We start from the raw sequence: 19,834 nt of genomic DNA on the forward strand, positions 1-19,834 counted from the left end.
ACCTCATTTTGAAACTCACCTCAAACTTGAAAAATTAAGTCGATATTCTTCAGACTATTATAGGATATTATGAGGTGGAACGAACATGATTTGAAGGTTTGAAGAACCATTCGATGTCATTTGTGACATTCTTTTTGATGATATAACTCATATTTAATTCTGGTGTGGGACACTCTTTTTCTCTTCATCCGGCTTGAAATCCCCAGCAAATTTTTTATCGAGGCCCATTTAATTGCACCCATCGTACTTTACCTCAAAAACACCGAGAATTTCCCATGCTCCACAATACTATATAAAATCCATGGTCATAGATGTATGTATTCTCATTTTGACAGGATTCTGATAGAGTTAACAAAAAAGATCATAGCTGCATGCTTTGATGAGTTAGGAATCAATGGTCATGGAATTTTAGTTGAATGATCATTGCTCCAATTGGATTAAAGTTGAGGGACCATTGCTACAATTTTCTCTATCTACTAATATGAAAAATAGAGATGAACAATGCCCAACTTTCCAACCGGGCCAATCCAATCTAGTCCGATTGTTAGCCCTCCTCCCCTGGCCCAAACATATTGGGCCGAACCAAAACCCGCCAATTTTACATGCCTCTTATCGGCCAGGACGCCGTCGTATCAAGCACCATCCTTTCTCCTCTCTGCAAAGATAGTAAAGGCTAGCCGAGCTTCTCTATCGGTTTCCTTGAATCTCCCAAAACCCTTGCGCGGTGAACCAAACGGATATTTCGTTCTTCTGGATTCGGATTCGGATTCGGAGCAATGACTGTGGCGAGCTCAGTGGTCCATGAAGTGTTGGGCCGGCGGGCCGAGGACGTCGACGAGCCCATAATCGAGTACATCGTCAACGTCCTCGCCGACGAGGACTTCGATTTCGGCGAAGACGGTGAAGGCGCCTTCGAAGCTCTTGGCGAGCTCCTTGTCGGCGCCGGCTGCGTTAGCGACTTCGCTGAGTGTCGCTCCGTAAGTTTTTAATTTTCCTTTAATTTCATTTGGTCTGTTTGGCTGCTCAGAAAATGGTGGAAAGTGGAAAAGAAAGTAAAACTGGTAGCTGTAAAACGTTTATTTTGAATCTGGTTGATCATAAACGACTTGTGTTTTTCGGAATTGTTGGGTTTATGTTGTTTGCTAAGTGAAAAGATTTCTGATTAGGCTGCTTGTAGAAATTAACAATACTAGTTATGTTGATTTCGGAATACGTGGTTTCGCAAGCTTGATTTTTGTATTATTCTTGGAATTTGTGGAGGTTTGATGTAGGTTTGTAGTATGATATTTGACAAGTTTGCGTTTTTCATTTAATTTGATTTGGTCCATTTGGCCAGTCAGAAAATGCTGTATAGGAAAGTTTTTAAAACTGGTTTTCGTATGAGTAGATTACTGGATTATTTGCTACGCTAAACTCTAAATCATTTGTTTGAATAGGCATTTTGTTCTTAGCTAAGTGAAAAATTATGATTAGGCATTGTGGAGACGAGGCTTGCTTGTGGAAATGCTAGTTATATTGGTTCTTGGAAACGTGGTTTTGCAATCTTGAGTTTTGTATTGTTCTTGACATTTGTGGGTTGATGTAGGTTTGTAGTATAATAACAGAGAAGTTCGGGAAACATGGGTTGGTTAAAGCGAAACCGACTGTGCGGAGCCTATCAGCACCTGTAAGAATGGATGATGGGATGAATGAGAAGGTAGCTCCAAAGAAGAAGGTTGAGGTGATTGATGGCCCTGTGTTAACTGAACGTGACCGAGCTAAGATAGAAAGGAAAAAGAGGAAGGATGATCGCCAAAGAGAGGTAATGTTTCTACGTGAGATATGATTTTGTCAATGAAATTGGTAGAATTTTAGTATGTGAGTTGTATTATTATATCCTAATGTTTATGTGAGCTTTTTTTTTTTTTTTTTGTTGATATTGAGGAGCAAGATTATTGGTCCATGTTGAGTTTATGTGCTTAGATTGAGGTCATATTCGAGCTAGGTTGTTGGTGCTGAGGATTTAAATATTTGAAAGATTGGTTTAGTTTTTTCTAAGTTTTATATTTTCTCCTTTTCGATGTACAGCAACAATACCAAATACATTTAGCAGAAATGGAAGCAGTCAGGGCTGGAATGCCTGTTGTAAGTGTAAATCATGAAAGTGCTGGTGGCCCGAATGTCAGGGATATCCGTCTGGAAAACTTCAATGTTTCTGTGGGTGGCCGTGATCTTATTGTGGATGGTTCAGTAACACTTTCTTATGGAAGGCATTATGGTGAGTTTATTTTCCAGTGTATTATGATCCTCTTGCCTTTGTTTCCAAGTTGAGAGGGCCATCTGTAGTTGTAATATAACTTTTCAGTAGGCATTTGACATTATTGATCTTTTCACGATTCATGAAGGCCTTGTTGGAAGAAATGGTACGGGGAAAACAACTTTTCTTAGGCACTTGGCTATGCATGCCATTGATGGCATTCCTAGGAACTTCCAAATATTGCATGTGGAGCAAGAAGTGGTGGGTGATGATACAACAGCCTTGCAGTGTGTTCTTAACACTGATGTTGAAAGAACTAAGCTTATGGAAGAAGAAGCTAGTCTTCTTGCTCAACAGGTTGAATGCACATTGTTCTTAATTAGAAGGGAGCTGCTGATGTTGAAAAATTTAGCTTTTCTGTTTATTTTTATTTTTGGCACCGAAAAAAATTTCTGAATGAATTAGAAGTTTATATTGCTTTTTCACTATGCTTAATAAATTATTTTAACCTGAAGAGGGCACTGGAATTTGAGGACTCAACGGAAAAGGGCAACGGGGAAGTTGAGAAAGATGCCATTGGGCGGAGACTTCAGGAGATATACAAAAGGCTTGAGTTCATTGATGCTGATTCAGCAGAGTCACGGGCAGCTTCCATTCTTGCGGTCAGTTCTCCATTTATTGCTGCATAAGTCTTGTACAATTATCTGCTTGGCTTTAGCCTGGTCTATGAAATTTATGATGCTTAGGGCTCTGATTCAACTCTCCAAAAACTATAATAAATAACGACAAAAAGAAGTGAGGAAAGAAGTTATAAATGCCATCTCATTCTAGGTTGAATTTCTTTGCTGTTATACTGAACTTATAAATAATGATATATCACCAAGCCATCAATACTAAGTAACAAATGAAACAGAAAATTCTGCCTGCTGGTGGTGAACCGTGCCATTTAGGTACATTTGCATGGAGAAATGCTTGTCATCTTGTTCTTTATCTGAGTTGCCATCCTACTGACAAGGAATTTTACAGGGTCTTAGTTTCTCTCCGGAGATGCAGCGAAAACCAACTAAAGCATTTTCAGGAGGATGGCGAATGCGAATAGCTCTTGCTCGTGCCCTGTTTATAGAGCCTGATTTGTTACTGCTTGATGAACCCACGGTCTATTTTTCATACTCTTTAGTCTGTTCATTTTTTCAACCAATTTTGTGCATGGTTTTTTTTCACCCTCATGTGTATTTCCTTTTCTCTTTTCAGAACCATCTTGATCTTCATGCTGTCCTCTGGCTGGAGGCTTACCTGGTGAAGTGGCCAAAAACATGCATAGTTGTTTCTCATGCTAGAGAATTCTTGAACACGGTAATTTATGTGATTTATTTTCTTATTTGTTCATTTCAACTGCATTATTAATTAGTATGGTTTCTATAGCACATTAGAATATGCTTTATACGTCATTCCATGTTTTCTTTTTTGGCAGGTAGTCACTGATATCCTACATCTTCATGGGCAAAAGTTGACTGCTTACAAAGGGGACTATGATACATATGAGAGGACACGAATAGAACTAGTGAAGAACCAACAGAAAGCTTTTGAGGCCAATGAGCGTTCAAGAGCACATATGCAGGTTTTTCATCATACAATAATGACAAATTGATGCTATTATTTATGCATTTTCTTATTTTCGTGATATCTACAGCAGTTTGACTTAGATTTGGAAAAGATATTTAGGGTAGTTAGCCTCTGTTTACTTCGACCAGAGCAGCAGTCTGTTTAAAATATATGGACGGATGTCCAATTACTCTCTTATTTTGTCTTCCTATTCCCCTCTTTTTGACATATGTTCTGCATTTGAGTAACTTATGTTTGACATTCAATTTTTTTTACTTTGATCTACAGACTTTTATTGATAAGTTCCGCTACAATGCCAAGAGGGCCGCCCTTGTTCAGTCAAGAATTAAGGTGATTTTATTGTATTCTTGCATGCTTACCTTTATGAATCCCGCTTTCGTGGCCATTAACAATTTTTATTTAGAAAAATTCTTCATGTTTAAATTGGATTGCTGTATTGATCTTATTGTGTTAGAAAGAACTAATCTTCTCTCTTTTTACTTTTGTTTAGGCTTTGGACCGGTTGGGACATGTGGATGAGATTGTAAATGACCCTGAGTACGCACTGATTTATCTTCATGGCTTATATGGATAATAGCATGTAAAAACAATATTTCTAGTCCTCTTTCCCGCTTTATGTAATGCCTCTGGCCTTTTCATTTGCAGCTATAAGTTTGAGTTCCCAACTCCAGACGACAGACCTGGTCCTCCTATAATAAGTTTCAGGTTTGTCAGCTCATACAGTGGAATTTTGCCCCCTTTCTTGGGTTCAGTGACTCAAATGAGATCCTTTGCTTGTTTTACTTTTTACTTTCAGGTTTATGCTGTTTTCATCTCTTAGATCAATTGCTTATTGTATTTTTCTGGTGATATGTTTTTGCAGTGATGCATCATTTGGTTATCCTGGCGGACCCGTTTTGTTTAGGAATTTAAATTTTGGAATTGACCTTGACAGCCGCATCGCAAGTAAGGATGCTAAGTTAATCTTGTCTATTTGAAAATTGATATATTGCATATTAATATATTATGTGTTCTGTTATGGAGAGTATCTCCATATTTTGTGTTTTTAGTGGAAATATGACAATTCATTCAATAATTTAATTTTGAGGCCTCATTTTCTTGGGAAATATGGATTCTTCTTTTTTGGATGAATAAGTTGGAATTTATGTGTTGCTATACTTAATAGTGCTTGTCATGATTCTTATGCAGTGGTTGGGCCAAATGGTATTGGTAAATCAACGATACTCAAACTAATTGCAGGTGAGCTACAACCAATCTCTGGGACAGTTTTCCGTTCGGCTAAGGTATCTTGCATGTTTCTTGGGATTACTTTTACTGGGTAACAATTTTGAATTGATCATACGAATTTCAGATTTCAACTAACATGCCACAGGGTTGTCCACTAAGTTATTTTAGTTATAGATAGTACTGTTTATTTAAGCAAATATGGTATTCTGCTACTTAATTTCATTATGTGCCTTGTGTACTAAGAACACAGGGTAACTACTCTTGACCATTGCATCTCCTTCACTGTTTACAGGTACGGATTGCTGTGTTCAGTCAGCACCACGTTGACGGGCTAGATTTATCTTCTAATCCCTTATTGTATATGATGCGCTGCTTCCCAGTGAGTTCTTGATAATACCATTTTCCTTCTCTTTTCTATGTGTATGGAAAAACTTTTCATGTTTCTAGAGGTGGTATACTGAGTTCTCTTTTCTAGGATCCTGCTAGTGAACCCCTCTGAATCCATTTCCATATCCAGAATAGGATAATTTTGCTTTAAAATCTAGAATATAATCAGTGGACCTGATCTATTTTATCTGCAACCTAAAAGGAATATTTTGCCGCTTTCCCTCTCAAATTGTATATCATTGAACAAGACTTGGAATTGATACCTGTTAATCATTTGCCAATGGGGACAAGTTTCCATTCAATATTGTAACTTCACTACTCTCACAAATTTAGTTTTGGGTTGGGGTAGGTCCATCAATCCTTCGTGGTGTTTTTGTCTCATTAGAGCGAACAATCTTGATAATCAGATTTAGCATGCTTTTACTATTTTTTGTTAAAATTAATCATGTGAAGTAATGAAGAATCCTTTGTGCAGGGAGTACCTGAACAAAAGCTCCGATCTCACTTGGGTTCTTTAGGTGTCTCTGGAAATCTTGCACTTCAGCCTATGTACACGTTGTCTGGTATTCTCTATTCCAAACTGTGAATTTGTTTAAAGAGATCAATTGATTTCTAGAACTATTATTTTACTTGAACCTCTTTAAGATTGGCATGGTTTGCCAAGTTGAAAGACTGGCCGGGACGCGTAAACTAATTTTGTAGACAACTGGATATTTACTGTTAATTCTTTAGCATCCTATGCTAGCTGTGAGTTTTAGTGAAACAGTCAATTCCAGTGTTGCTCTATGGCTTTTAACATTATTCTCGAACTACTTAAATGGGGTATATTAGGTGGTCAGAAGAGCAGAGTTGCATTTGCCAAGATAACTTTCAAGAAACCGCACATAATATTGCTTGATGAGCCCTCCAATCATCTGGTAAGTCATAATCCTTCTCATGATTTTACTGCTCGAAAGAAGTAACAATATTTTGGATTACGAATTTCTTGTATAAAATGAACCGAAGAACACTGCCTTGCCTGATTGCGTGTTTGTTCACATTGCAATGGCTGTTGACATGCAGGACTTGGATGCTGTGGAGGCACTAATACAAGGTCTTGTGCTCTTCCAAGGAGGCATTCTCATGGTATTTCATTTCTAGTATCTTCACAATTTCCATTTGCAACGAGGGCTTGTATACGGGAGTTATTTGATGAACTAGTATGACTCATAAGCGTGATTTTCTTTCTTACAGGTTAGTCACGACGAGCATCTGATCTCTGGAAGTGTGGACGAGCTATGGGTGGTATCAGAAGGTAGGATACAACCATTCCATGGCAGTTTTGAGGACTACAAGAAGATACTGCAGTCGTCATAGAAAAAAGTTATCAGCATTTCATCCATCTCATGGCCGATGACTACAGGATTGCCGGAAGAACACGCAATCCAGAGCGTCTTAAGATAGCATATACGTGTTGTAGTTTTGTTTCCTCCTTAAATCGAATGGTTGAGCAATATAACTGGATTGATATGCCCTTACTAGCCTTTTCTTTTATAATTTGAAAGTATTCTTTTTGTGACGATTTTACGTTGTCTGTTTTAAGGTTTATAAGCTAATGAACAAAAATGAAGAGCATCTATTGTAATGTGCAACAAGATTCATATGTGCTATAATTAACTCTTGAGTTACCTTGTCTGTTTTTACGGGACAAAACTACTTTAATTTACAAAAAACGGGACATGAACTTTAAGTACAACGAAATGGGCAGATAGCCCACTAACCAATTGGGGATAACGCACGTATGCAAATGACATAGAAGTTTTAGCCCATAGAATTTATATTAGAACAAAAAATTCCTCATAAAATAAACACTTGGCCATTCAAAAGTTGGTTTATAAAATAAACAAAAATAAATGCGCATCCAGGGAATCGAACCCTGGTCAGTACCGTGGGAGGGTACTATGATACCACTACACCAGATGCGCTTGTTATAATATTTGGGTACAATGTTGATGTGTGCTTTAACTCGAGATGGAGAGAAAATAAAGAAGAGTGTCCCTTTTGGCGTGTGTACTACTACTAATCGATGATGGAATGTGGAAAAATGAAATTGTACTCATTCAAAAGGGAATGTGTTTATTAACATTTTAAAATTCAAGATACATATGAGATCCACCCAAAATCAAGAATCAGACTCTAAAATTTTCATATTATGCCCTTCACAGTAGGACATAAATAGTGAGTGATATCAATATATTGAGCTCATATTGGAATACACTCCTACAATGGACTGGAATATATGAGTATGATACCAGTATATTGAACTCATGAGATTAATATATTTGAGTTCAATATATTAAGTTCATGAGTATGATATAAACTAGTAGGTTTTATAGTTTGACTCTCACAGGCAATGAACTCACACTAATGTAGCACTAGTGCTATAGGTTTCAAACTCAGGTTGCCTAATTTTTTTTCTCATTCCAAACTAACACACTCATGGAGGATACAACCCCATCTCTTTCTCCTCCTTAATCCGACCAATTTCCACCTGAAGACCTTTGACTTCGGCAACATCCATAACCCATGCTCCTTGCTTGGTCGTTGCCGATTTGTAACGTGTTATTATTGCATTCATTTGACGATAATTAATAACTACTTATTCACTCATGCGTGAACGACTGTTTCTTACCTCACAAAGCCCAATTAAATTTCAGATTATATTGGGCCTTACACTCTCCATAGCCCAATTCAAATTAAAACCGCGTCCCAGCTATATATATAAATCCAAAATCACGTCATCAAACCTGCCATCCCAATTTTGAGAAAAAGGTGAAAAGTAAAACAATGGAAAACGGGAACAGTATCATATCCCGGGAGACGCTTGACCAGGTGGCGAGCTGGCTCAGCGTCACCGTGTCCACCGCCTTCTTTTCCTCCCTCGAGCGCTTCTCGTGCGTCAACCTCTCCACCACCGACTCCGACTACGAAGACGACGACGAGGCCAAGGACCGCCCTCTCACCCTCACCAATCACAACAACGAACCTCCAAACGACGTCGCTAATCTCCCCGTCTGATCTATCCCCCCCCCCTCTCTCTCTCTCTGCGGTATTATCTTCGTTTGTATTTTAATTAGGGTTTATCGAAAACAGCTTGTGGTTCTGAATTTCATGCGGGTGTGTCAATGTGTAATGGATGGGGAATGTATGAGCTACATAATACGGATTGCAGTAGAACATATTGAAATTGTTGATTAATAAATTTGGTCCGCTTGAATCCAGTTTTGTAGATGATTAATTCATGCTTTGTTTCATTGGCATTGCAATTTTGTTGGTTGAATCATGCATGAACTTGTAGGAACTGAGGATTGAATCTCTGGAATTAGGTAGGAAGTTGCAAATTAGGGATTTGTCTGGCCTTAACCGTCAATTATTCAGATTCTACGTTTTTATCGAGTTGAGTTGATAAGCATCATTGGATTGGAAGGGCATGTAATGGTGGTTCCACTATTTCATGAAACAAACAAATGTATGGATAGATGGACAGAATTTCTTCAAGTTGATTTACAATTATGGTTTTAGTTCTTTGATTTAGAATTATGCATTCAGGGAATTATGTTCATGATTGAGGGAGTGTGGAGAATATATCATACTGGCGTAATGGGACGCAGTCCCTGATCGAGGAAAGCAAGCAAAGAAGCAGAAGGATGCGGAATATGAAGGGGCTGGGGATAGAGCCAATAAGCAAAAGATGCTTACGTTGGATTTGTTCAGAGCGGTGAACAGATCATTTCAAAGTCGATCACTTGTTCGATATGAACACTGACAGTGTTGTTATTTATGATTGATTGTGCTTGTAACTGGGCCTGTAGGTGGCACGGTCTAGCATCCCACATTCTAAAATCCTAGTGCTATTAACAACAATGCTGCAAATACACAAGAAGAAACATTTCTAATCAACTACTGCAAACACTAGAACAAAAGTAGTGGTAAAAATGGATGGTGAAACTTCACCGTTTCACCGCCATTTTTAGTCTGCATGTTCCCTCCAACACAGTAGCATCAACACACACCTTTTGATAATGTACAACCTTGCTTTCTTCTCCTTCAACATTCTCTTCGATGCCTGAACCTTGGTTTTCTTCTCCGGGTAAGTGGACTTCTCCATGAACTTGACTCCTCTCACTCCTCTCCTGGATTTTCACCTTATTCTATATAACCACTTTGTGCCTTTTTCACCCAGGTTATAAGGAAGGGGGAAAAGGGGAGGAATCTTTTACGTTGTGTGAGTTACTATTGGCTGACATCAGTTTCAGTTGGAAAGTCAGTAAATTATGTCGTGGGGCGGTAAACAAGGCCCTGAGAGAGTCCACCAGTCAACCGGGGTGGTGCTGCTTTTCTGTTCCGGAAGGCTGTCTCTGCTTCCGCCTGGTCCAATATCCAGATTTCCAGGTTGGTGGTCTGCGAAACCTTCCATTATTTTTACTTCTCTGCTTCCAGGATTTATTGCTTGATACCATGGACCGCAAGATCCCTTTTTAGAAATTTTTTGGAAGTCGGTTTGGTTCATGAATTTATTTGTTTTTGGGACTGCTAGATAATTGGATTGCTTAGGTGTCCTTATGACAACTTTCAGTCTCGTAAGTGAGAGATTGTACGCCTTTTTGACCGGCCATAGATCCTTTCAAAGTTGAACACAACTTTTTCAATCAGGGTGGGGAGCTAGATTGTGGTCATGATTCTTTACCAGTTATAAGTTATCCTGAAGAAGTCAGGTTCTGATGAACCTGACTCTGAGCGTTACAAATTCCATTCAATGCTTTTATCCTGAGAGATCTAAGATTCTTTAGAAAATGTGGTCCAACATAGAAAATGGTCCAACATAAATTTCTCTTCTTTCTTTTTGATGCAATGAATCGGCTGTAAAGGTGCGTTTATAGAGAGACCTAGAGACCCAACTCAGTAGAGGTCACCCTTTTCATGGAGAGCAACTTACATGGACTGGGACGTCTTGTGGCAGTGAACCTATTACAGGTAAGTCCTCTTTTCATGGGTTTGGAAGACTATTTACCCTTAGTAAACCGCTTGGTCAGTTTGGTTTCAATATTTTAAAAGTAAAAAACCAACCGAAGCGGTCCTGAACCGGTTGAGAACTCCGTGAATTGGTGATGAACTGGTTTGAATACTCCAACGAGCGGTCCATATTTTCGATGAACTGGATGTGTAGGTGGTGAGGGAGGATTAGTGCTCGTTTGGATGTGTTTTTAAAATAACTGAAAGTACTTTTGGTGAAAATGATTTTTGAACCAATCCTTAGTAAAAATGCAAGTACATTCTGAAAAAAAGCATTTAAAGTGCTTCCTGAAAGAAGCACTAGTTCCTGAAAGAAGCACATAACTAGTGCTTCTTGCAGAAAGCATTTTAAGTGCTTTTGGAACCAAAAAATATTTTTTTTAAAAGCGTTTTCAGTCATTTTAAAATCATATCCAAACAAGTCCTAAGATAAATAGGCAAGTGAGGGTTATTATTGGGCTCAAATGAATGGGCTGATATTGGGTTTGAAATGGGTCCACTAAAAGTGTTGAGATCCAAAAAGTAGCAACACGAAGCCTAAACAAAACCCTCATCGCTGCGTATAATTACGTACATACCCCCATGCGACCACCTCAGCACGTCCGCCTCTTTGTTCTTCTCCGCGGACGATATAGAAAGAGTCCGTAGTAATTGTTTTTTAGTTAATTATTATTATTTATTTTATTTTTTGGAATTGCATTTTTGAGTGGATTATTTGGGTGAGCTCCCTCCGATGATGAATTTGTTGCTCGTTAATATAAAAATATCGTTCCAATTTCTGAAGCTGTAAGAATCGCAGCTTCCTTCCGTGTGGAACTCAAGGGACATCTGAGGGAGGAGCTTAACCAAAATACTCAAATACCCACCCCACCCCTCCCTCCTTTCGTTTTCTTTCCCCCTTATTTTTGTCCCCTTTTTATTTTTTTTCCCTTGTTCTTTTTCCGGCTTTTATTATTCCCTTTAAAAATAAATTAACATGAAAATTGGATGACACGTCGTTTGTTTGGAAAATCCTTAGAAGCAAACAATGTTTATCTTCTCTCTTTTGGGGATTTTGGAGGTCGCAATTGTCATCAATCGATAAATGGAAGATGGGAAAAATCAAAGTAAAAAGGGCGGACGGGTGGTGGTTCGGCCTAAAACCTGATGGTCAGCCATATCTCGTTCCTTGTAAATATTGTATTTTCAATTTCACCTGTAAATTTATAATCGAAACCATTTAATTTCTTAATCTTTAATTCAAAATTATCTTTACAATAAAAACATTTAAATTGACGGAACCCATATCTGAAAAGTTGTGTTGCATGTATGTTACCAAAAGTTATGCTAATCGACAAAAAGAATAATATCCTAATTATATAGGCCTCGTTTGGTATATTAAAGTTAAAGGATAAAGTAATTTTTTTCGTTTTTGAGGGATTCAACCTAAATGAAACTTATCTCTCATGTTGGACCATTTCTTTCCTACAAACATATATTAAATATGACAATATGAGTAATGTCAGAGATATTAGTTTTTTTAAATCAAATTACAAATTAAATGATGTGTTGTTAATAAAAAATAAGCACGTTAATTGATATTTAATTAATAATCTAATTATTTACAATCATATTATTTAGTTTATAAATTTAATTTAAAAAATTTAATCTCTCTAACATTAAATGGTGAACATGATAGATAAGTTTCTTTTAGGTTGAATCCCTCAAAACAAAAAAATTACTTTATCCTTTAACATGTATACACACATACAATCTCGTCTTTTAGCACACTCAGGTTTAAAAAATTTATTGTCACATGTGGTCAGATCTATTCCAACAGTCAACAAAATAACAATAAATATTCTCCTCCACAGTTAATTTTATATCAAAACAGTAAATGATCACAATTTTTTAAAACTATATTTCTAGAAGAAGGAGGCTATATATAATCCACCATGATACAAGTATTGTTATAAGATCGTCATTCAGTATTACGGTCTGATAGTATTTTTCTTCACTAAGAAGTAAGATGTCTTAAATTTGAATCTTTTGGATAAATATATCAATGTACTCCAAAAAAGTATTGTAAGGTCAAAGCTCAAAACTTCAAACCAACCATTTCCCTTTGTTGGTTCTATCTTTGTCGCAGCATCCCATCAAAAGACTGAACATTGTATTTGTCGAGAACCAAAAGGCACTCTCTCCATTCAACGAATACTGAGAAGAAAAAACCCGATTCCAACCTAATTCCAAAGCGCCGGCTTTTGTCCTCTTTCCGATTCCGACTTCTGTCATTTTTCTTCCACCTTCATCATGTTGCCCATTTGCCCACTCTGTTTCCACTCCCATCACAACTCTACCATCAATGCCGGAATCACGGTTTCCCAACTGTGACAACAGCTCTCCATTCCCGTTCCTCTCTTCTCTGCTTTTCCTTCTATTAGTCATGACTACAACAACGGTGGCAAAAGCCTCGACCATGACCGGCGCTAAAGCACCCCCTCCCTGCGTTTCCGATTCCGGCCCCGTAAAACCCACCACCCCATTGGTCGCCTTCCTCGAAAAACTCCAAGAAACCGCCCTTGCCACCTTCGGGAAAAAAGATTTCGACCCAAAATACTACGTTGACTTGTCGCTAAAGCTCGAATTGCCGGCGACTCAGAAGGCTTTCGATCAGCTGCCACGGTCGGCAGGTGGGTCCGTGTCGGCCAAAGATTTGAAGGAGTATGTGGATGAGTACTTCGGTGGTGCAGGGGAGGATATGGTGGTTGCAGAGCCGGTGGATTTCGTGCCGGAGCCGGAGGGGTTCCTGCCGAAGGTGAAGCACCCGGAAGTGAGGGCTTGGGCTCTGGAGGTGCATTCCCTTTGGAAGAACTTGAGCAGGAAGGTCTGTGGTGGGGTCCACAAGAAGCCTGAGCTGCACACACTGCTTCCTCTGCCTGAGCAGTTTGTGATTCCTGGTTCAAGGTTCAGGGAGGTTTATTACTGGGATTCTTACTGGGTGATTAGGTAAGTCATTAGTGTTAATTTCCCTTTCTTTTTGTTTTAATTTTTGAGAAAATCAAAGTTTTAATCATGTTGTTTGAATCATGTGCACAAAAATCATGAATTAGCATTGTGTTCATCCAGCAGTATTCATGCTTTCTTTCTTTTTCTTTATAAGCTTGGTCATATACTATTTTAGACATGTTTGAAATTTCTTCTGAAATAGCTAAAAACGCTTTCTCTTGACTTAAAATGTTTATGACAAATGTTTGGCTAGAAAAAACTTAAAAGCATTTATAGCTTGGTCATAAAAACGCTTTAGAGGAGCACGTGTTAGATGCTATTTTCAGAGTGCACTTCGTCCTTTTAATAAAATTTTAACGTATTTCTAATAAAAATGCTTTTAGTAAATGTGCTTATGAATAAAAGTGCTTCTCATGTAAAGAGTTCAAAACCTTCATTAATACACTTGCTTGACAGTGCATGTCACATGGTAGCCGCCCATTTGTTGCATTATTGTTTCTTTTTGAAAAGGTGATATTAATTTATAATGTGAGTTGAGAATCTGATTCTATTGATTACTTGAGCCAAAAATCCAATCGACCTTCTTGTGTAAGACTACCTTGGATGGTTAAGTCCCTTTTGATAGAAGCCTTGTATGCATAGTGGGTTCCTGTCTTGTTTTTTTTTTTTTTTCTTTGCAGGGTAGGGGTCCTAGGGGATAGTTGGTAGAAGTTTAATGCTCAGAAACAAGGTTTTTCATTGGATAAACTGTAGCAATGGTCACTGAATCATACCCTCAAGTTGCATTTTCATCCCTAAATTACAATAATAGTTGTTGAGAGAGTTGACGGAAAGGCCCTAGAGTGCAATGTGTGACTTAATTTCAGGACAACATCAATTATTACAGGAATTCAATGACGAAAATGCAACTCCGAGTATAATTCATAGACAAATTTTCGTTGCTTGTTCATTGTTGCCAAACATGGATGAAGTACCCTTTGATGGTGTTAAGATGTTGTGCAGGGGCTTGCTAGCGAGTAAAATGTATGATACAGCAAAAAATATTGTGACCAATCTCCTTTCCTTGATAGAAGAATATGGATATGTCCTAAATGGTGCAAGGACCTATTACGCTAACAGAAGGTAATGCTTCATTTACTTCCTATTTTTCTACCTTTATTGTTTTACACTTTTTATAACTTCTAATACAAGCAAGCTTTTATATTCATTTGTCACTTACCACATTTCTTCCTTCTCCTTTGGGAAAATTTGCAGCCAGCCACCACTTCTGAGTGCAATGGTTCACGAAATATACAAGCGGACGGGCGATGTGGAATTGGCACGGAAGGCTCTCCCTGCACTGATGAAAGAACATGAGTTTTGGAATTCAGGTATGGTGAGAATCTGTTTCGATGAAAGGTTCACATTGTCTTGGTTGCCTTCTTTGGCGTTTTTGATAAACTTATCTGCAGTGGGTTTTAAATAGTTCTAATTTGGCTTTCTGTTGCTGTAGGTATTCATAAGGTAATTGTTCAGGATTCTGAAGCTCAGAATCATACTTTGAGTCGATACTACGCAATGTGGAACACACCGAGGCCTGAATCTTCAACCATTGTATGTCCTCTCTGCGTGCTTTATTTGAGAAACATTTCTGTTGTTTATATCAATGGCGGGAAACATTTATGTAGTGTATCCCTTTTAACATCTTATGCCTGTCAGGACAAGGAATTGGCTTCCAATATCTCCAACCCTTTTGAGAAACAGCAATTTTACCGGGAAGTGGCATCAACTGCCGAGACTGGATGGGATTTCAGTACAAGATGGATGATGTAATGAAGAAGTTTTTATATTCAGTATCTTCTAGGAACAAGTCGACTTTTAAAATTTAGGATGCCTTATAATAGTGAGGATTTTGTTTTCTTGTTGCAGGAACCATTCGGATTTTACAACGTTGGCTACCACATGGATTTTACCTGTTGATTTGAATGCATTCTTACTCAGGGCACGTCTATCAATTCCTAACAAAAGAAGCCCCTGTATATCTTATTATCTGCAAACATTACAATCTGCTTTATCTGTTGATGCAGATGGAACATGACATTGCCTTCCTTGCAAAAGTCACAGGAGACTCTAAAATTTCTGAGCGCTTCCTGAAAGCCTCCGAAGCAAGGCATAAGGCCATAAAAGCTGTTTTCTGGGATGCAAAGAAGGGACAATGGCTAGATTACTGGCTCAACAGAAACACATGCAATGAGGTATAATAATCGTATAACTCTTTGATTTTCTGATAGTTATGAACTTATGATGGTGGTTATCTTAATTTCTTCACATTGATATGCTTATAGGAAGATCATACATGGGAAGCCTGTAACCAGAATCAGAATGTATACGCTTCAAATTTTGTCCCTTTGTGGCTTGAGCCGTTTTACTCAGGTTTGTGCTTCCAAAATTCCATCTTGCTAAACCCGAAACCCTAAACATGAACATATTCCGCTATCCATCATTGAAATAAATTGTCATTTTGAATGTTGGTTTAGATGCTTATTTCCATATATTATTTTCGTATACGCTGTAAACTGAGAAAGCCTTTACCCTTCGTGTGAGTGAAGATGCTTCTGTGGTAGAGAAAGTTACAAAAAGTCTTCGAAGCTCAGGACTGATTTGTCCTGCTGGTATTGCAACATCCCTCACAAACTCAACCCAACAATGGTAAGCGAAGACGAACTAAATTCGAATATGTTTTAGTTTTCTCTGGAATTATATTGCAAATTGCTTGATGGGAGCTTGTAAAAACAGGGATTTTCCAAATGGTTGGGCCCCACTCCAACATATGATAGTTGAAGGTCTGTTAAATTCTGGATTAGAAGAAGCGAAATCAATGGCGGAAGACATTGCTGCGAGGTGGATCAGAACCAACTATGTTGCCTTCCAGAAAACACACACAATGCATGAAAAATATGATGTGCGAGAGTGCGGAGCAACCGGTGGTGGTGGTGAATACATACCCCAGGTATGCACTTAATCACTTTTTTTTTAATTTTTTTAATTTTTTTTTTTAACAAAGACGATATCTTAAACAAGTCTAAATCTTTCGGGAAAGGGGATTCGAAATTGATCACTTTAATTGCATTAGAAATTAAGGTGATTGTTTTATACTCTATATAGATGTTCTTTAGGTGCTATCAGACTAATATGATTTGTTTAAATCTGTTTGCGTGTATTGCAATGCAGACTGGATTTGGGTGGTCAAATGGAGTTGCATTGGCATTCTTGGAGGAGTTTGGATGGCCTCAAGACAGAAAGATAGATTGTGACCCTTAAGCACTAGTACACAGTATTTTAAAAGAGCGACCCAAGCCAACCATGCTCTCTACTTTGCGAGGGTCGAGATGATTTGATATTATATTTACTAGTTTCGGGATGTAGAAAATTGAAATTATTTATGGCATGGAATTGCAGTATTGATGGTATCAATAACATGATAAATACCTAATGTCAGTATCCATGGGCTACATTACGTGTTATGTGTGGGCTTATTAATCAGCCAATTGTTTCGGGTCATATATGGTTGGGTATCCGGGTCATGATAGGGACTTGTATTGCTTGATGCACTTTGGGGGGTTCAGCTTCCACTCAGATTCCTAACACCGATTGGGATCTTTTGATTGATTGACTGTACAAGGTGGAAGTTGATTAATTAGTTAATCAAAATTTTGCATACTTGTTTGATTATACTAAGATCAAATCTTTTGCACTTAAAATAGGTGTAGGTTCTTTGTGGCCCAATAAATGATTAACATGATATTTATTATCTTAACTTTTCTTAATTTTGTTGTTATAAATTTAATATGTGTCAAACATTTATTAGGACTACATAGATGCCACACCTATTTTGGGTGTAGAAAATTTGATCTCGATCATACTCCAACTCATGTATGACAAATAATTAATATTTAATTAATTAGCTGATTGAAGTAGTTTGGAAAGATTTAGAATAATTAAGGCTAGAATATTCAATTCAAGTTTTATTTTTATATATCTTAATTAAGGGGTGTGCTATCCACATACTTCATTTTACTTATCACACACACTCCTTGATAATTTTTGTCCGTTGATCTTCTTCAATTCATCCGATCCGACTACCGAAAATTAAAAAGATGTGTGAAAAGTAAAATGAGGTGTGGATATCACACCCCCTTAATTAATTGATTAGGGCCGAATCTTATGTATGTAGTGGGTGGTGGGTGAGTTTAAGAGATAATAGATCCTCTAAATGATGGAGATATGTTTGTTTAAGTAAGGAGTGGGTTTGGCTGTTGCGTTCTAAGTAGTAATTAGCAGTTCGTGTTGGGTTTTAGGGGAGGATAATGACTTTATAACAACAATAGAAAACCAATATGCACACACAACTTACTAATCACACGTACATGCTCTGACTCGGATCAGATAAAACAGATTCCCCAGTGAAGCAATTGGATTTGATCGTGGTGCGGTATCATTATTTTTCATCTAAAAGAGAAAAGAAAAAAACCATTATTAATGTGGTAAATTAGAGGATTTCTGTTAAAAATATGTTGTTAGAGTTGTCTTCTTCAACCCCTTACATTTTGGATTTAAACCATTTTTTTTTAGTATAGATTAGTAGCAAGCTTGGTTAGTAAATTTAGGAAACCATATACGTGCGTAAATTTGTTGAAAAATATTTCCGTTTGTGTACACTTCTCAATTATACGGAAAATACATTGGCAAGAGAAAAATTATACAAAAAATACCTTTTCTTTTTTTTTTTAACTAAACGTATTTCGAGCACTATGCTTTTTTGGATTGATCATAAGAGATAAAGGCTCGTCCCTTCCCAAACCCCTACCTAGATCTATCAAAGGTGAAACGTTGAAGTTCCACAACAGGTAACAGGAATGAACGTGTTCATTATTATTTTTAGATCTTGAATTTTAATGAGTTTTTCTTCATTTTCAACAATTCATGAAAGAATGAATCGAGAAAAAACTTATGAATATACGGGCTACAAGAAAAGATCTTATGATAGTCAATATGGCCCCCCCACCACTTATCAATGCATGGTATTCTTTGACTTATCATTACTCTAGATGGTAAAGATGTTATTGACTGTAATTATCACATTCATATTACTCTTGTATTAGCACATTTTTTTCTCACATGTTTCAATTGTAACATTCCACATCGACCAGCAGAGAGGGGGTGATGTGCCTTATATGTACATGCTCACCTCCATATATAGCACGAGGCCTTTTGGGAACTCATTGACTTCGGGTTCTATTGGAACTCCGAAGTTAAGTGAGTTCGGGCGAGAGCAATCCTAGGATGGGTGACCCACTGGGAAGTTATCGTGTGAGTTCCCAGAAACAAAACCGTGAGGGAGTGGTTAAGGCCCAAAGCGGACAATATAGTGCTATGGCAGAGCCGAGACTGAGATGTGACAATTTGGTATTAGAGCCACTCTAACATTTGGTACGAGTGTGCCGACGAGGACGTACGGCCCCTAAGCGGGCTGGATTGTAACATCCCACGTCGACCAATGGAGATGGGATGATGTGCCTTATATTATACATGCCCACCTCCATATAGCACGAGACATTTTGGGAACTCAGTGGTTTCGGGTTCCATTGGAATTCTGACGTTAAGCGAGTCCGTGTGAGAGCAATCCTAGGATGGGTGACTCACTGGGAAGTTCTCATGTGAGTTCCCAGAGGGTGTGGTTGGGGCCCAAAGTGGACAATATCGTGCTACTGCGGAGGCTGGGCCGGGATGTGACATCAATGATATCTCTTATAGAAAATAAAAAATAATATTTAATGAAGAAAATTTTCATTTTTTTTCTGTAAAATTTACCAAATTATACACGTACATGTTTTATAAGTATTATACTCATCCCAACGGCGGATCCAGAATTCTAATATCAGGTGGTCATAATCAAGGTACAATAGGTATTAGTCGGTGGGCTGGCTGAGGCCTAGCGCCTATGTGCTTAGATAGGGCTCTGACGGGCGCTATGTAGGGGCTGAGGCGGATTAAGCGGATTTGAGTACATCTATTATATATCTTATAAATAAATGCCTATTTACATTAAAAAAAACTATATTTGTATTGAGATTTGAGTTTACTTTTTAATTAGGGTTTTTATGTAACATATAACATACAAAAATATGATAATTTTTGCTTTAGTATTTTAGTGAATTCGATGGTATGAGATGATAATTTAAGTGATTACGAGTTTGTAGTACTTTATGAAATATTTTCTAGATGTCATATGAATTTATAGTGAATTTTAAAAGAAATTACGGTGTCAATATGGTGTAAAAA

At 37.7% G+C, this 19,834-nt stretch overlaps 3 protein-coding genes and 1 non-coding gene across 4 annotated transcripts; 3 read left to right on the forward strand and 1 right to left on the reverse strand.

Moving 5' to 3' along the window:
• Positions 1-579: 579 nt before the first annotated feature.
• On the forward strand, positions 580-7,140 carry LOC103400678 (ABC transporter F family member 3-like). The gene is made up of 18 exons (XM_008339345.4): positions 580-977; positions 1,586-1,801; positions 2,068-2,257; positions 2,385-2,593; positions 2,752-2,898; positions 3,263-3,391; positions 3,488-3,589; positions 3,708-3,854; positions 4,127-4,189; positions 4,350-4,396; positions 4,505-4,564; positions 4,722-4,804; positions 5,048-5,142; positions 5,379-5,465; positions 5,949-6,036; positions 6,305-6,390; positions 6,536-6,598; positions 6,707-7,140. Exons 1-18 carry the CDS (start codon positions 777-779, stop codon positions 6,827-6,829), a joined length of 2,136 nt encoding a protein of 711 aa, XP_008337567.3. The 5' UTR covers positions 580-776; the 3' UTR covers positions 6,830-7,140.
• A 226-nt stretch (positions 7,141-7,366) lies between these two features.
• Positions 7,367-7,437, reverse strand: TRNAG-CCC (transfer RNA glycine (anticodon CCC)). The gene has a single exon. It is a non-coding gene; the product is annotated as a tRNA-Gly (tRNA).
• A 789-nt stretch (positions 7,438-8,226) lies between these two features.
• Positions 8,227-8,733, forward strand: LOC108169620 (uncharacterized). The gene has a single exon (XM_017323213.3). It carries the CDS (start codon positions 8,300-8,302, stop codon positions 8,528-8,530), a length of 231 nt encoding a protein of 76 aa, XP_017178702.1. The 5' UTR covers positions 8,227-8,299; the 3' UTR covers positions 8,531-8,733.
• Positions 8,734-9,061: 328 nt separating this feature from the next.
• Positions 9,062-16,985, forward strand: LOC103415808 (probable trehalase). Its single transcript, XM_008354091.4, has 13 exons — positions 9,062-9,602; positions 9,696-9,904; positions 12,654-13,513; positions 14,516-14,635; positions 14,768-14,883; positions 15,006-15,106; positions 15,212-15,321; positions 15,422-15,494; positions 15,580-15,747; positions 15,838-15,925; positions 16,102-16,201; positions 16,289-16,502; positions 16,724-16,985. The coding sequence occupies exons 3-13, from the start codon at positions 12,870-12,872 to the stop codon at positions 16,811-16,813; spliced, it is 1,824 nt and encodes a 607-aa protein (XP_008352313.3). The 5' UTR covers positions 9,062-9,602; positions 9,696-9,904; positions 12,654-12,869; the 3' UTR covers positions 16,814-16,985.
• Positions 16,986-19,834: the final 2,849 nt, after the last annotated feature.

Source organism: Malus domestica, chromosome 06, assembly GCF_042453785.1.
Source record: "Malus domestica chromosome 06, GDT2T_hap1".
Taxonomy (NCBI): Eukaryota; Viridiplantae; Streptophyta; class Magnoliopsida; order Rosales; family Rosaceae; genus Malus; species Malus domestica.

Excerpts from the sequence above, each read along its gene's own strand:
- LOC108169620 (XM_017323213.3), top strand. The coding sequence starts at position 8,300 with ATGGAAAACGGGAACAGTATCATATCCCGGGAGACGCTTGACCAGGTG.
- LOC103400678 (XM_008339345.4), top strand. The coding sequence starts at position 777 with ATGACTGTGGCGAGCTCAGTGGTCCATGAAGTGTTGGGCCGGCGGGCC. Across the intron at positions 3,392-3,487 it reads TACTGCTTGATGAACCCACG|AACCATCTTGATCTTCATGC; the intron begins GTCTATTTTTCA and ends TTCTCTTTTCAG. Across the intron at positions 3,590-3,707 it reads CTAGAGAATTCTTGAACACG|GTAGTCACTGATATCCTACA; the intron begins GTAATTTATGTG and ends CTTTTTTGGCAG.
- LOC103415808 (XM_008354091.4), top strand. The coding sequence starts at position 12,870 with ATGCCGGAATCACGGTTTCCCAACTGTGACAACAGCTCTCCATTCCCG. Across the intron at positions 15,322-15,421 it reads TTCAGTACAAGATGGATGAT|GAACCATTCGGATTTTACAA; the intron begins GTAATGAAGAAG and ends TTCTTGTTGCAG. Across the intron at positions 16,503-16,723 it reads GTGGTGAATACATACCCCAG|ACTGGATTTGGGTGGTCAAA; the intron begins GTATGCACTTAA and ends ATTGCAATGCAG.